This window comes from Micromys minutus (genome assembly GCF_963924665.1).
Source record: "Micromys minutus genome assembly, chromosome: 12".
Classification (NCBI taxonomy): domain Eukaryota; kingdom Metazoa; phylum Chordata; class Mammalia; order Rodentia; family Muridae; genus Micromys; species Micromys minutus.
Genome location: NC_137981.1, coordinates 25,771,113 through 25,788,444, shown reverse-complemented (window position 1 = coordinate 25,788,444; position 17,332 = coordinate 25,771,113). Strand labels below are relative to the sequence as shown.

The 17,332-nt window shown below is 46.3% G+C and overlaps 1 protein-coding gene across 1 annotated transcript; it reads right to left on the bottom strand.

Moving 5' to 3' along the window:
- Positions 1–4,478: 4,478 nt before the first annotated feature.
- Positions 4,479–10,588, bottom strand: LOC308427737 (neuropeptide Y receptor type 4; the record flags this gene model as incomplete). Its single annotated transcript, XM_080925929.1, has 2 exons — positions 10,502–10,588; positions 4,479–5,665 (listed from the first exon to the last, which is right to left on the bottom strand). The coding sequence occupies exon 2, from the start codon at positions 5,604–5,606 to the stop codon at positions 4,479–4,481; it is 1,128 nt and encodes a 375-aa protein (XP_080782055.1). The 5' UTR covers positions 5,607–5,665; positions 10,502–10,588.
- Between the last annotated feature and the right edge of the window lie 6,744 nt (positions 10,589–17,332).

Sequence of the window (17,332 nt, the reverse complement as noted above, 5' to 3'; positions counted from 1 at the left end):
ACAGACAGAAGAAAGCTGTCCTCTGTGAGGTCATACCCAGCAGCTGACTCTGACAGATACAGACACCCACAGTATGTGGAGCTTGGGGACTCTTATGGAAGAATAGGAGAAAGGATGTGGCCCAGAAGGGGACAGGAACTCCACAGGAAAACCAACAGAGTCAACTAACCTGAACCCTTGGACATCTCAGAATCTGAACCACCAACCCAAGAACATACATGGTCTGGACCTAGGCTTCCCCACATATATGTAGCAGATGTGCAGCTTGGTCTTCATGTGGGTCCCTAACAACCAGAACAGGAGCTATACCAAAAGCTGTTGCCTGTATGTGGGAGATGATCTTCTAACTGGCCTGCCTTCTCTGGCCTCAGTGGGAGAGAGAGGACCTAGCCTCAAAGGAACTTGAACTGCCAGAGTCAGAGGAGAAGGGGTGGGAGAATTGGGGAAGGATTATGGGAGGGAGTGACAAGGAGGGGGCAGTGATTGGGATGGATGTAAAGCAAATAAATAAAAAAAATATTGTTTTTATTTAATTTAAAAAAAAGAACCTCAGTTTAGATGATGAATTTCTTTCAGTCTTGTTCACCATGTGCTTGCCATATAGTGAGCCATTGGTATTTATTGGATAGACACAATAATTAATAATGACAGTGGGCTTGTGTACTGAAGGAAAAGATGGATTTAAACTTAGTTAAATTTGTGAGTGAAGTATTAGTCTTGATAAGGGCAGAGGATTTCAGGACGGCAGGAGGGAAAATAATGAGAGTAAATCCACAGTTTAAAGCCCAGGCACGTTGGGGATTGTGTGCCCTTTGCAATGAGACCATATGATACACCCAGAATGCAAAGGATAGCAAAGATGGGATGGAGAGAGATTTCTGCAGTCAATGTTAACGGGTTGGACTTATCTACAGTAGAACCACCTCCCGTTCCTGTTTCCTGGGACAGTTCTTTCCTGTTGTCCCAGGATGCAAATTAGGTGCCGGACTCAAGTATCCCAGTTTAGATGAGGAATTACACAGCTGAGTTAGTTACTTCTCTGTTACCGTGACAAAAATATTCCTGACAAAAGCAAGATAGGAGTGAAAGGGCTTGACTTATGATTCCAGAGGCGTAGATCCACAGTGTAGGGGAAAGATGGAAGAACCAGGAGCTGAGAGGTCACATTTCATTCACACACCGGAGGTCAAAGAGAACAGGAAACGTGGCAAGGCTATAAACCCTCAAAGCCCTTCCGTTCTCCCCACCCCCAGTGATGTACTTCTTCCATCAAGGTTCTACCCCCTAAAGGTTTCACAACCTCCCCAAACACTTCCACTAACTAGGGACTAAGTGTTCAAATACATGAGCCTAAGTTGGGCATTTCTACTTCACTCAACAACCACCATCTTGCATGGCTATGTGGAGCCCCTGCAGCTTCAGAGAGAGAGAGAGAGAGAGAGAGAGAGAGAGAGAGAGAGAGAGAGAGAGAGAGAACAGATGAACTTCGAAAGATCAGTGTTCACAGCGCTGGGTGGAACACAGAAGGAAGAACACATATATCCTCTAGTCCAGGTAACTCTGCATAAGACTTTGTACTAGTAGGAAATCTTCAACAACAGCCCAAGGCTGGAGAGACAGAGAGACTGAGAGCATTGCAAAGGGCCCTCGCTGGGCTCCCAGCACCTACATCGGGTGCTATGTAACAACTTGTAACGCCATCTCCTGGGCACCCAGTGCCTATGGCCTCCATAGGCACCTGTACTCACGTTCACAAACAAACACATAGATCCACACGCTTACACATGATTCAAGATAAAAATCTGTTTTAAAAAATAAAGAAATCTCTCTTCCCCACCTTCATCTTTTATGTGGCTATACCCTGGACATAGCTTCAGAATAATTAAAGATGACAATGACAGATTACTGTGCTTATGGTTGTACCCCTTGAGGCTAGCATTGTATCTCCCATATTTGATGAATGAGTTAATGGAAGGAAGGGAGGGAGGAGGAAGGAAGGGAAAAAAAGAAGGAAGGAAGGAAAATTCCTGAGGTGAAACAAACAAACAAACAAAATAAACAAAGATACCTATGGTGGCACCAGTCAATAATCCCAAGACTCAAAAGACAGAGGCGGGGGAATCATGAATTGGACATCACCTTAGACAATACAATTAGTTCCATATTAACCTCAGTCTCATAGAGAAATTATGTCTCAGGTGAAATAATCCTTAAATATTATGCACACGATCCTTAAAATAGTATATACATGTAAATATAAATGCATACACTACTTAATTTAATTTCAATCACATTTTCAAAACAGACATATGCATATACTAACTGAAAATGAGTCCCCAGAATGACAGTTTCCTTTGTTTTCAGTTTATTTTACAATATGATTACTTTTAGGATGGAAAAAGCAAATCGAGACTGTTTGTTTAAGAGGAATAAGCCAGAGTTAAACAGGGTTGAGCTCTTACTGTCAGGATCTGATAAGGCTTCACATAGTCTCAGAAATCCCAGGCCTTCTTTGCAAGAATATGTCTCCAGCTCCAACCCTACCACTCCTACATAGGGAGCAGCTACTAACTTCCCCAGGAGTCCTCCCAGCCGACCCATGAGGAGTTACATAGAAATACTGAGAGGGCCCAGCTTCTGGGCAGTTTCTGGTAAGCAGCCATGGAAACGGATGGGAAAATGTTAATAGGGCAGTTTTAAGTGAAACAGCCGGATGTACAGGGCAGGCTCCCTATGAGTGGAATTTTATAAGCTATGCATTTGGCAAGTATTTATTGAAAAACGTGAAAAAGCTTCAGGAGAGATATGTCCACATGCAGCCAGAGAAATGACAGCCAAAACAAAGCATGCCTTTTCAGCACTTCAGAGTTTAAAGATACGTTCAAACCACGGATCCACTCCAGACCCCAGAGTGCACGTTCACACTTTCTCACCCCATAACCCCAAGCCCCTGGGTTTCTGTTTCCTAAAGCAAAACTTTCTGACTTCTGTGTGCCTACAATTAACCTGCATATTTTGACCAAACACAGATTTGCCTTCAGCATATCCATGGTGATAACAAGGACTCTGTATCTAACAGCCTCCAGTTTCAAGGGCTGCTGGTCTTCAGACCATATTTACGATAGTAAACATCGGAGAAGCTGGCAGCCAAGAAATCTCAAGGGCCATCAGACACCAGGACACCAGGACACCAGGACCTCAGGATCAGGAAACAACCATCCGGGTAGGTTAATGTCATTCTAACTAAGTGGGAGAAAAACAGAAGATGCTCAGTGGAGCTTCTATATCACACCCTGATTCCTAACACCTTCACTAAATCTGGACCACTGGCAACTTGGCCTCATTGCACCTAATTAATAAAAGCTTACATTCTGGAGCTTCTGAGAAGTCTGAGGTCCCGGTTCTTTGTAAGTTCAGACAATGTCATCTTGCCGTGGTGAGCCTGAGAGTCTGACTTTGCTCAAAATCAGTCATAAGAAGTAGTTGGCGAAACACTATACCAGATAACTAGAGTGCTTCAAAAGCTCATCTTTCATAATGTGTGATGGCTTATGCCTTAATCAGTGCTCAGAAAGGAGGTTTGGCGGGAGCATTAGACAAGCCTGTCTATGTAGTAAGACCCCACTTCCAAAGAAAAGAAACTGTCTCAAAATCCAGGAACAAAAACTCTAGACTGGAGGTGCAGCCGAAGCTGAGGCAGGTAGGAAGCAGCGGCTCCAGAGCACCTGCCCAGGACATTAGTCACACATCAGTCCAGGACATGCTTGATAAGGGACCAGAACCAGGAAGCCCATCAGACCTGTTCAGTGTGGGGATAAGTCTCCCATGGGACAAATATGCTCACTGTATTGGGAGATTGCTCTATTCAGACAGAACTGGATTGCAGTATCTTATCTTATGTGGGCCAAGAGCAATCTTGACATATCCTTCTTCCTAAGGACTAGCTGTCTAGTCCACACACTGAGGATGCCTTAGATCCTGTTCAGCAGCCAGGAGGGGCAGTGAACTTTGACCTTTGTGGGTCAGACAGCCACATTTATTATAGCCCATTCCTGTTGCCCCTGTTCTTTTCAGCAAGAACTTTGTTAAGCAGACTCCCACCTCCCAGCACCTGCTTCTACCAACACCCAACCTATACTGAAACACCCAACATCCCTTGCAAGAGCATAGCACATCACCAAGGGCAAGTTAGCTAAATGGTCAGGCTTTGGGGCCAGGTATCTGTGCTGAGTGGCTGTTAGAGTCAGCCATTTCTGGCTCAAGCCACAATGTTCACTCTGTGATCTGCAGAATCTGGACTCAGAATTCTCCCAGAAGCAAATGGCTAAACCATCTGACTGCCAAGCTTCAAGTCTCTTGCCAGTCTATCTGGGCCCCAAAAGCCAGAAATTACAGGATGCTGTTGCAGCTTGCAATGTGTCTACTTAGCTAAGTGAAAGGGTGTATCAAAAGAAAATGGTAGGGAAGCCTAGACATGACTATATGAAGTTAGACTTGCTACCCATCCTCACAGATCCCTTGGAGAGGTCTGTGTGCACAGTGGACAGGGGCAGATGCTCAGACTCCCCTTGAGGTGACTTGCAGTGGCAAGTCAGAACCAGAGCCTTGATATCCTTCTTGAAGTTGATGTTGAGAAAGCCATAGATGAAAGGGTTGACACAGGTGGAAGCCATGGCAAACAGATGGCACATCAGGAAGATGAGGTTGCCATGGCAAGCAGGGATGGCTTCCTGGTACCAGTCCTCCAGCGTATTGAATACATGCAGAGGCAGCCAGAGAACTGCAAAGGCGGTCACCATTGCCATGAGCATGCCATTGATTCGCTTCATCTGCTCCACTCGTGAGCTGCAAGCGTGGTTGTGGAACACGCGCCTCTGCCTCCGCAGGCGCTGGTAGATACGTACATAGCAGACAAGGATAAAGACCAAAGGGACGCAGTACTGAAAGAGCAGCAGAAAAGTGGTGTAGATGAGACGGTGATGATCTGAGGACCAGGACACAAAGCAGACGACCTTGTCTTCCAGAAACTCTACAACCTTAGACTGATTATGGTGGAAGAGGTCATTCAGCATGCTATTGGCCAGGAAGGGCAAGGAGAGGAAACAGGAAATGAACCAGATGGCCACAATCCCCAGGTAGGCCTGGGAAATACTGGGTTTCCAGCCTGTTGGGTGGATAATGAGCTGGTGCCTCTCCAGGGCCACAAGGACCAGTGAGAGGATGGAGACGGTCACCGACATGCACTGGATGAAAGTTAACATCTTGCAAAGGACTTCGCCAAAGATCCAGTAGTCCATGATGGTATAGGTGACTGTGAGTGGCTGGCAGATGAGGCACATTAGGAAGTCAGAGAAGGCCAGGTTAGCAATGAGTAGGTTTGTCACATTGGACTTTTCCTTTTGCCTCGTGGTCACAAATATCAAGCAGAGGTTTCCCAGGACCCCCAAGATGGTCTCAATGCTGTAAGTGGTGATGATGAAGACCAACAGGTCTGCCGACTCCTGGCAGCCGTCAGAGAAATTATAGAGGGAATCCAATGGAATGGTCCCATTCTTACCTTGTAGGAATGCTAGGGAAAGGGAGGCCATAAAATGAGAGGTGTTCATGATGGGTGTGAGAAGATCCAGCAACTGCAGGACTGAAGGGCCCACTTCAGAGATGCAGCCTGCAAAGCAAACAAATGGAACTCAAGGACCAAGCATCAAAAATGGAACCAGGTTAGAATAAGGGTAAGGGAGAAGACTCTTAGCTGCTCATATCTCACGGCATTGAGAGCTATCATATTAGGCTTAAGATAAGAGGCGGGCATCCAATAATCACTACTTTATAGGCAGCACCTGCTGCATGCCAGAGACTGTGCTCAGTGCTTTGCACATTTGCTTTATTCTGACAAGTATCATGAACCTTGTTCATCAGTAAAGAACCTAAAAGCCACACAGGAAGCCATTTGTCCATAACTTGCCCCACAAGCTCCCTCTAACCTCAGAATTTGAAGCTGTTCTAATGAACTTGGAGCATAGAAAGTACTTGAATCACTTTATCCCAACAAAGACAGCAATAGATCCTATAAGGTGACCCTCTCAGTCTTTCATGACATCCATGGAACCTGAACTTTGGGGCTTGGCACACAGTGAGCCATCCTGGTTTCAGACCCTAGTGTCCTGTCTCCCTTGTTTCTGAGGTGGCACTGAGGCAGCACATGGCAAAAGTGAGGACAGCCAGGGATGAAGACAGGTCCATCAGTAGATTCCCTTCTCGGTGCTGCCCACCATACTCACACACACACACACACACACACACACACACACACACACACCTGCCACTAACATGTGATTCCCATTACTCTCCGCTCAACATACCTATCCTCAAATCACCGGACATACCTCCATCCCCTGGCACCGGCTACCCTTCCACTCGGGCATCCTGAACAAATGGATCCTCGAACAACATTTACTCTTCAGACCCTGGGTTCCAAATCCTTCAAGCAGTAATGCCAGTGACACGGCCTGACATGGAGGGTCAGCACATCCTCTTACGAGTTTTCTAGGCATTATTGATCCCACACGTTTGCCATTCTTGACCTTCACTAAGCAGCAGAGTCATCACAGGGGCATGTTCAAAGTGAGCTTTCCAGGGTCCCTCACCAGAAGAAACAGGGAAGTGAACCAGGGATGGAGCCAAGGAATCTGTATTTTAACAAGTAGCCTGTGGGATTTTTGCTGGATATGGTTTGGGGGACCCTACTTTGGAAAATGATATTCCTATCAGAATAGTTTCTTTGAGTTGATCATTCTTTGATGCCATGTATTAACTAGTCAGGTCTGTTTTGAAAAAAATATATGTATGTGTGTGTGTGTGTGTGTGTGTGTGTGTGTGTATCTTACATATATATAAAATGTCATGATCAAGTGCAGTCTTGACAGTCCAACTTAGCCAGAAATCTGCAAAACTGGTTTTGTAGCTGTCACAGACGTCATTCACTGTTCACTTGGCCTGACCCGTGAATGTGAGACTCAACTGGCCATTTACAAAACCAATGAATCTGACAGACCGTTTACAGTCTAGTTATCTGGATACCAATTCTCCAGGGGAAGAAGGGTTGTCTGGCACCACTGTCTTCTGGACACATAAGCATTTGGCCAAATATAACTAAATGAAATATACTCAGCCAAACACAAGGACTAGGATTTGAGAGGAAACAGAAACCACAGCTACATGAATCTTACCAGACGCACTGGCCCAGAAGTAACCAAAGAAAAAGATACCCAGACCTTGTCTGGCCATCAGCTAGGATGAGGACATCAGTGTAGGTTAACACCAACATGGTCAGAAGGGAGTCAGGAGACAGGGAAGGCTCCGGGCAATGGTCACTTCTTCATGCATGTGTTTGACCAACATAGGCAGAGCCCCGCAATGAGGATAAGGACCATGGTCCTCTAAGATGGAGAAGCTGATCACTGGACATGCAGATGGACCTAAAGGCCACAGTGCTTCTGCCACAGTCAGTACCATGGGTACCTGGGGGATCATAGATGGAGCTAAGGACATGGAGAAAGAAGAGATGGTGTAGAATCTAGAGCTCACTGAAAAGGAGACAAATAAACAAAGTAGAGGTCGAAGTTCAAGGTATGGAGAAGAATGCACACAAAAGCACAGAGGCAGGAAGGATAGCAGCCTCCAAAGACCAGGAAGCAGTCAGAACAACCAGAGCCAAGGAGGGAGAAGGAAGGAGAAATGATGAGGCAGACCAGGAATGGTGGGTGAGCCACTGAAAAGCTGAGAGCAAGCAAGTGCATTCCAGAAAGATCACTTCGATGAAGAAGGTAGCTCAAGAGTCTGAAAAAGCCAAGAATGAAGGAAAGGGACATTTAAAAGGGCAGCATGTAGAGTTTTCCTTGGATAACTCGTAGGATAGTTGCCTAAGAGCTAGAACATCACAGACCAGCACTGCTGATAAATCATTTAAACCCTGAGCCCCAGGTCATCAAGAGAGTTGACTCCTTGCTGAAGGTAGAGTATCCTTGAGAGCTGCAACTGAATAAAGCCATGTGAGGAAGGAAAGAGTAGGTGCCACCAAAGCCTGAGGAGAAGCTACTGTGAGTCAGCCTACCTGTCACCAATTAGGACTAAAGAGACTAAGATTAAGAATGACCAGCATGAGACCATGAGGTTGAAGGGAGCAGGCTACCAGACAAAGGTGAGTGGAGGAGACTTTCCATTCAAGAGCCTTAGTCCCCAGGTCACCTGAGAGCTTCTGGGGGTAAATGACAGGATTCCCTGCCGCACAAATAGACCCATCCCATGTACGTAAGAAGTGAGCAGAGAACCATGCCCGGATCCTAAACTAGGTTCTTCACATGTCCTGGGTTTAAATAACGGCTCTGCTACCCAAAAGCCCAGTGGCTTTGTGAGTCACTAAGATTGCCTAAGTCCCAGTTTCTTCAGCAATATAAGGGAGAGACAGTGAGCGGCAACTGTGTTACAGGGCAGTCTGGCTCAGACTTAGGGCAGGGGACGACAAAGAAACTGGGGGGAAGAGGAAGGTGGAACATGGACATCTTTCAGCAAATAATGCAACTGATAAGTGGAAAAGTTTTGTTCATGAACTTTCTTTGCCATCTCCTGGCAGATGGAGGTCCTCAAGACCTAACTGGCTCAGTATATGTGCCCATCAAATATAAATCCCCTTCCCATTCATCCCACCAACTCCATCCTAAGGGACTTCATCTCCCAGCAGGAGCTGGCCCCAGGACCACACAAGCCCATGCCCAGGGTCTACTTGACTGCAGCTGCCTGGTACTAATCCAGAAAAGAATATTCCAACAAAGGCATATACCAGGACCCTTACCTTGCTGATTCTTCACTCTCAACAGCTCTCATGCATGGTATCCTCATGCCCTCCCCTGCTCTGAGCCCACCTGTAAGGCAGGGCTCCTCTGGCCCCATGGCCGGGAGGGGGTCACACTCCCATACTTCCTGTCTCTAAGCTGAGATTAGCTCAGGATCATTCCAGATGAACCCCATGTGCTTCCTCCACCATCTGCCCAAAGATGAGACTCCAGATAGACTGTGGCAACAAGCTTGCCTAAGTCATTGCTATGTGAGCCTACTCCCCTGGACCCTGGCTTGGAGAGGAGCTGAGCCCACTGAAGTAGGAGTCTCAGAGAGAAGTGTTTGGGAGGAATTTTGGAAGATGGGCTGCAGATCCCTTCCTCGAGAAGACAAGCAAGAAGACAAGTCCTTACCTTACCCTGACAGTTCATGTTTCCTAGGAGACACGGGGCAGAAGAAACATTGGTTTTCACTTGCTATCCCACTGAACAGTAAGCTATGCCACAGTCCCACAAGGAAGGCATTAGTAGGCTGAGCCCTTGGGCATGGTCAGTAATTGATCTGTAAAGATGGCAAATTCATTTGGTCCCCTCTAATGCTAGCTCCAGTTAAACCTTAATTTTTATGTTATATGTATGAGTGTTCCGCTTGCACACACACACACACACACACACACACACACACACACACACACACATATATATATATATATATATATATATATATATATATATATATGCAGACCACATGCATGTCTGGTGCTGATATACACCAAAACAAGAGACTGAAATCTCCTGAAACTGGAGCTACAAATGGCTGAAAGCTGCTATGTGAGTGCCAGAAATCAAATCCAGGTCCTTAGGAAGAGCAGCCAATGCTTTTAACCACTGAGCCATCTGTCCAGCTCCATTGGTTCCATCTTAAGAAGGAGAGGTAGTAAGGTGAGGGGCCCTGGCCAAGGTTACAGCTGTGAGAAACAGAACTGGATCCCTGGTCAACCTGGCACCCCTCCTGTCAAACACGGAGTTTTGGAAAGAGGAAACAGAAGTGAGTTTGTGCCAGTGCTGATGCACCAGTGACCAGAAGATGCTGAAGACAGATATATATCCCTGATCCACTGACAAAACCCCATCTACTACTCCTCTATGAGGCCAGGTCCCAGGGGAGTCTCTAAGGATGCTGGGATGTGGTAAGAGTGTGTCCCAGAAGCCCTTCTTTCTCTGTTAGATCGTTCACTGGCCTCTCCCACAAGACAACTCAAAAAGTCCAACAATGAATGACATGTCTCTTCACCCCTACGTCTGAAGAAGTGTTGACTTGACTCTCCTCCTGGTGACCACATTCATCAAGTCCCCTAGGATCTGGCAGGGGGAGATAACCCTGGGTGGAAGAAGAGTATACTACGCAAGATCAGAAAAACCCTGTCTGGACTTCAGTTTGAAACGTGGAAACAAGCATGCAGCACCAATTCCACCCCCTGGCCCAAAGTTCTGCTGTGCCCTTTCCTAATCAAAGGAAAAACAAGGAGCATAATGTGTCAATCACCCTAGGAAGGATGGTTGCTGGCAGATAATCTCCTAAAATCTCCACAACCAGCCACCAGTTCCCAGCCTGTTTGCACACACTTTGACACTTCAGATATCCAGCCTGCTTCCTCAGGAGCACTCACCTGGCGAGGTACAAGACCACAGGCGTCCCAGGTGAGGAGACTGGAGCACCAAGCCAGGGTCCACTGCCTGTAGATGTGACACCAAGTCCTGGCTGGGAAGCCCACCAGGCGCCCTGCTGACAGGGACCTCAGCCAAGCAGCGCTCTCAGCTTTCTGAAGGATGGGAACCTTGAGCTCTCCTGAATCCTGCGAATACTGACTCTCCACTGGCTCTTTCTCTCAGCCAGGGCCACCCGCTGGTCCTTGCCTGGGCCGGAGTCCACACCCGCCCACCAAACTCTAGTACCGCCCACTTCGAGAGCCACACCCGCGGCCAGCCCCAGGAGGCGAGGTGCAGGCTGCACAAGAGTCAGACCCACAAGTAAGCTTGCAACGTGCAGGCAAACTACACTGCATGTACACCGCACTTTCGCTCTCGCTCTTCCTCCTCCTCCTCCTCCTCCTCTTCCTCCCCCTCCTCCCTCTCCATATCTCCATCCCTCCCTTCCTCCCTCTCTCTCACTCTCAACCTTTGGTTCTTAGGCCATGGAATGGGCTTAAGAAAATGTGCTTTCCTATAGTGTGTCGTGGTGGCATTTCTAATCCCAGAACCTAGGAGGCAGAAATTAGAGAGTCTCTGATTTCCAAGAACATGATAAAAATCCCGTGCGCGGGGGGGGGAGGGGGCTGGGGCGGGGGGAGGAGTGATTGACGAACACCAGACACCTTCATAATCTTATTTTTCATAATCTCTATTCAGCCCAATATTAACTGTAGCCTACGCTGTGAGCCTTTTTGTCTTAATGTACACAGTGGCCTAAGCATCCATGGGCTAGAGCCCAGCAAAGGAGTTCAACAGGCAGGGAGGCTAGCACTGCTCCTGTGCCGGCTGGAGTACTCACCCTTATCCTAACTAGCTATCTTCAGCCAGTTTCACTGGTGAAAAAACTGAGCCTTGAAAAGTGGGACATCAAGTGGGGCATGGCGGCACACACCTCAATCCCAGCACTTGGAAGGCAGAGGCAGGTGGGTCTATGTGAGTTTCCGGTCCAGCCAGGTCTACACACTGAGTTCCAGGAGAGCCAGGGCTATTACACAGAGTAAAGCTGTCTTGAAAAATCCAAAAAAGAAGAAAAACTGGAGAAGGAAGAGGGAGAGGAGGAGGGGGAGGAGGAGGAGGAAGAGGAGGAGGAAGAGGAGGAGGAAGGAGAGAAAAGGAAAAGTAGGATACCTCCAGAAGATTCACCTTGTACTGTAAGGATGGGGATTTGAGTCCAGGATTAAAGGTCCTTTTCTAGGACCATATGACCCCCTTAGAAGGTGGGTAGCTTCTTGTCATTATATCCCTAGTGTGACATGTTTCACTCTAGCTATTAGACACTTTGTCTCTGCTGGGGAAAGGAACAGCGCCTTCTAGTGGCCCCAGAGCCAGGCCTTAGCACACTGGTTCTGAACCATTGGCACGGGGATGGCGTATCAGATATCCTGCATATCACGTACTTACATTATGATTCATAACAGTAGTTATGAAGTAGTAATGAAATAATTGTACGGTTGGGGGTCACCGCAACACGAGGATCTGTATCAAAGGGTCCCAGCATTAGGAAGGTTGAGAAGCACTGTTCTAGCACAAGTGGAACATCTAAAGCGCCCACATGGAAAAACCAGGAATATCCCCACTGTCTGGCATCCCCACTCTCTAACATCCAGAGCCAGCTGATCTGTCTGCAAGATTCTGTGGGCAGGCCGCATTCCCCCATCCCCAGGTGTGACTTCTCTTCTGCTGCAGGAATAGCTGGCTTACCTAGTCTTCCTTAGTAACTCGGAAATGCTCATCCCTCAAAATATTCCATAAGAATCATTTTGGGATGCAGAGGGTAGAGAATCAGGTGCGTTCAGCCATAAGAATCATTTTGGGATGCAGAGGGTAGAGAATCAGGTGCACTCAACCCTCTAGGCTGCTGGTGAGGCTTTTCCTAATCCCTGAATGTTTTTTGATCTCTCAGATCACTCAAGGTCAGTAAGCTTGGTGAGCCAAGCTGAGAGTCAGAAAGACAGACTTCGCCTTGATAGATGATTCCTAAGACTTGCAGTCAGGCTCATTCAGACCGCTGTCCCCCACTGTGACAGCCAGTGTGGGAAGTGGTCACAGTCTGGACACAAAAGCCATCTTGTTGCTTACAGTAGAGCGGCAACTAAAATCCACAAGGGCTGTTGTGAGAAAGACATGAACTGTGAAGAAGCACCCACAGACTGTGTTCCCACACACCCCTTGCTCTCCTCTTCTAAGGATCAACCCCTATCATTTCCAGTTTAAAGCCACTCCAGGCCCAAGTCACACCTCACATTCTTCACTAAATTATCTATTACACTCATTACACTCCTAGGGGGACCTGGGGCTTGGTGAATGGCTAAAGTTACCCTGAGCATTTTTCTTTGTGGCCTCCCTTGGATTTACCCTCATCAAGCCTATTTTCCACATAGAAAACTGTCCTCATTGTTAGAGACCCAGACCTCTGTGGAATGTTCCTTTACGTTTCCCCTCCTGTGCAAGTCACACACACACACACACACACACACACACACACACACACACACACACATCTGTTCATTCTAAGCGAGCCATCCAAGCAAGGGCTAAGTGCACAAAGCCCCCATGGGTAAAGCAGTTGTCCTAATTTTCCCTAGAAGATGGAGCGATGCCACATTGGCCACCCAAGGGAAAGAAGAACACGTTTGCTCACTCCTGTAAGCAGTTGCCAGCAGGCTTAGAAAATTAACAGCCCAGAGAGGATGTATCAAAATGATCTCAAAAAAGCAAAGCATGTCAAGATAGCAAAAGCTTCCTGTTGGGTTTCGGATTGCAGACGTGGTTGTATCCATATAAGAGAGGCAGATTGTCGGGAAGCAAAAGGAACTACAAGAGCAAGAAAGGACCCTTGAAAATATAACATAATTGCTGAAAATTTTAGGACGTTTCAAATCAAGTGTGGTGGCGTAGTCCTGCCATCCCAACCACTGGAGGATCATAAATTCAAGGCCATCCTTGTGACATAACAAGTCACTATTTCAAAGGTATAAAAATAAAAGTTAATATTCCATAAGTAAATAACGATTCACTGCAAAGGGTGGCAGAATGGATTAAGGAAATGTCCTGTGTTCTGGGGCAAAAATCACAGCAATGAGGAGAAGCTCAAATAAAAGCAAGAAACATAGATGACTAGCATAAGTGGTCATAAACATAGACAATGAAAACTGATTGTCATTGGGCAGTTAAGAAAGTGTCTAGAAAAAAAAAAGGCAAGACCCTGAAAGAGCAATGGCACTCTAAGTCAAGGCAAGAAGCAGAATTATCTCTCCGCAGTCCACTGAAGAAGCTCTATAGGGAGGGTGATTTAAAGAGTCATGGGTGACCTGCAGGACTAAAGCAGGAAAGAGGGCCACCCAGATATGATCAAGAGCAGGAAGCAGCTACCTCTCCACAGCTTAAGAATGAAAGGAGAAGACCGGGCTGCCTGAGCTGAGGGAGTGTGCAGGAGTGCTTTGCTATTCCCACACTCTGTCACTATCCCCAGCCTCTGCCTGAAAATAACCCAATTAAAACACACATTAGCTTCCATTCCCAGAATCCCACAGGTCTCTCCCATTGTCTCAATGCAACTGGAGAAGGTCAGCAAGAGCTACCTGCCCTCCCAGACACAGCATAGAGCAGAGACCTTGGATGGAGAACAGATCTGTGTGTGAACAACAATATTCTCCCACCCACTCATGGGGGATACATCCCAAGATCCTCAGCAAGAGCATGAAGCAACAGATGTGTCAAACCATGCACCCACATGCAAATATATAAGCATATGTATTTAAATATATTTTACTTACAAATTCGGTATACTAAGAGATTAATAATAGCTAATAATAAAAGAGCAATTTTAACAAATTTATTCCCAATGTATTGATGTTTTTATTTCTGAAAGTTTCTATCTAATATTTTTTAAAATTTTTTAATATTTTCAAACTATAGTTGCCTATGAGAATGGAAACTTTGGAGTATAAAACCAAGATATGGGAGAGACTATTGTTACCCACATATAGAATTACTACTAGGTGCTGGAGAGATGGTCCAGTGGTTAAGAGCACTGGCTGCTCTTCCAGAGGTCCTGAGTTCAAAACCCAGCAACCACATTGTGGCTCACAACCATTTGTGATGAGATCTGATGCCCTCTACTGGTGTGTCTGAAAACAACTACAGTGTGCTTACATATAATAAATAAATAGATCATTAAAGAAAAAGAATTACTGCTTAGAAAAGATGCTATAGACTGGTAGGATCCCTGAGTTGTCAACATGATTGAATTAAGAATCACGTAGGATGAGTGGTGTGGAACCTAAAGTGAGTAGCGGCAGTTGTGTGAGTTGGGAAGAATGTGTGTGACACACTTGAGAATCCTGTTTTAGGTTCTCTAACCTGTGGAGTCCAGAAGAGGACATCAGACAACCTAGAGTTGGAGTTAGGAGTGGTTGTGAACCAACTGGTGAAAAATAGTAGTTCCTTCCTCCAAAAGACAATCTTAGACACATGTGGAACAGTAGTGAGTTGCTAACACAGGAAGAGGATACCCGTGTCAGTGTTGATCCAAGAAAAGAAAATGTGAGCGTTCAGTCAAGGACTGTGGGACATTGATGTCCAAGTTCCTCCTGCATCATCTTAGGAGCAACGTTCTCAAAGCTACACACTCCCTAACTCGCTTTGATATTTCACACATGCAAGATGGATGTAAGCTGAATTGGACAAGGTGGCTCGAGTCTATAATCCCAGCATCTGGAGGGTGAGGCAGGGGAGTGACTGGGGGCTGAGAGTTAGAATTCAAGGTCAGCCTGGGTCGTGTAATGAGTTCAGACCAATTAGGGAACCATTATCCAGGAACTGTCTCAAAACTAAAACACTGCTACAGGGGTTTGGAGGAAGAGTGGTATGTCAGTTGATATGAAGAATTACTAGCAGAGGGTTCTCACCTGCTGCCCTTGGCTTGGTACAGTGGGGAGGTCAGGGAGCCACAAAGGTGAGCAAGGAAGTGGTGCAGAGATGGGAGAGAAAGAGAAACAAATTGGCATAGGCTCAATGAATGGAGGTGGGACTAGAGGCAAGAGGGTGCTGAGGAACAGCCTAGTGTGAGCAGCCTGTGCCACGGTGAGGTGCTAGCCTCTGTCACTGCTTCTATGTCCATGTCTGGGTCTGTGACCATGTAGCAGCAAGGTTCTGTGTTGATGTCCTCGGTCCATGTTATCACCAAAGGTCAGGTGTCCATCCTTGGTCTGGGCTGCTGCCTGGGGCCATGTTGATATCCAAGGGCTGGAAAGAGGTGACCCTACCTGCCCCTCACTGACTGGCACTCAGGAGAGCTGGCCCAACTCCTCACTTGAGCAGTGCTAAAGAGCTGGCAGGGTGACCAACTCAGCCACACCCAGGCCTAGATCCAGGGCTTTGAGTTGACCCACCTCAACATCTAACCCATCTACGGACTACTGGAATCTGACAGAGAGTGGGGAGTCACCTAAGATAAGTGTGTGTCCACTAAGTCTCCGGGTCTCAACCCTCTCTACCCACCAAACTTCCTGGCATGGATTTACCATCCTACAGATTATCGTAAATTTAATTAGACAGCAATGCTTATGTATTTGCTATTCTAAATGCCTCACACAATCACTTACCCACCCCTGGTTGTCAGTGTGTGCTTATTTATCGGGTTCTTGTTTTCCCCATATCAATTGAAAAGGACCACACATTTACTTTCTCCTTGTACAAGACTAGTACCAGTTCGCCAGCTTTCTTTCCTAGTGGAGTTGGTAGACTGATCACCTGACCATTGGCACAGATATGATGTGACTCTAATACACCTGAAATACACGCTGGATGAATTGATGAGCAGCCACAGTGGAACATAGAAATTAGTAAGCAATAAAGGGGTTGGGAACAGAAAGTGGATTCTAACAACATGGAGTTGGGCAGTTGCCCAGCTATTGGACTGCTTAAGACATTAAAATAAAGGCTATGTGTGTGTCATTTATTCAGTAACATAAACCATTGAGGTTGGTACTAACTCTGCCCCAGGGATTTATTAAACTGGGTTTTAGCTCAGTAGTAGAGTTCATACTTAGCATTAATGAGTCCTTGGGTTCAGTCCTCAATGCCCAAGTAAATATGTAAATATTTATTTCATACTGCAGGAATGGCACATAAAGAAGGCATCCTTGGAGTAGAAAAACTCATCCTTTCTGAACTCTGTGAAGAAGGTTAGCGCAAATGACTTTTTAAAACATGTTTTATTTTTATTCTTTTCAGTGGTGTAGGGATGGAACCCAGATCTAACTTTGTTTGTGTGTGTCATTAGCGAAGAATCACTAAAACATGCTTCTACCAGAGTCATGTTCCTCCCTTGTGTGTACATTTTACTGGACCACCCAACCTTTCAGCTACAGATTCGTACAAGGGTCTCACATTGTAAACAGTGGAGACTGACCCATTGAGTGTTCGCTTGGCCATTGGAGCTGGGCCATGAGCATAACCAGACAAGTTGCAAAGACACACAGATGGAAAAGCTTCAGATGACATAATGACTTGATGTGATGCTCTTTGAGAAATTAAAGCTGGCCCTGGCACTACACACCTGGAGCCTTAGGACTTGGGAGGTTGAAGCCAGCCTTCCTATTATATCAAGTCCCAAGCCAGCCTGGGCTACACAGATAGATGCTGTCTCAAGGAGAAAAAAATAAATGTATATGTATGTGTATATGTGTGTGCATATGTGTATATATATATTTGAATATTTGAAAGAAGAAATAATAGAGATGATG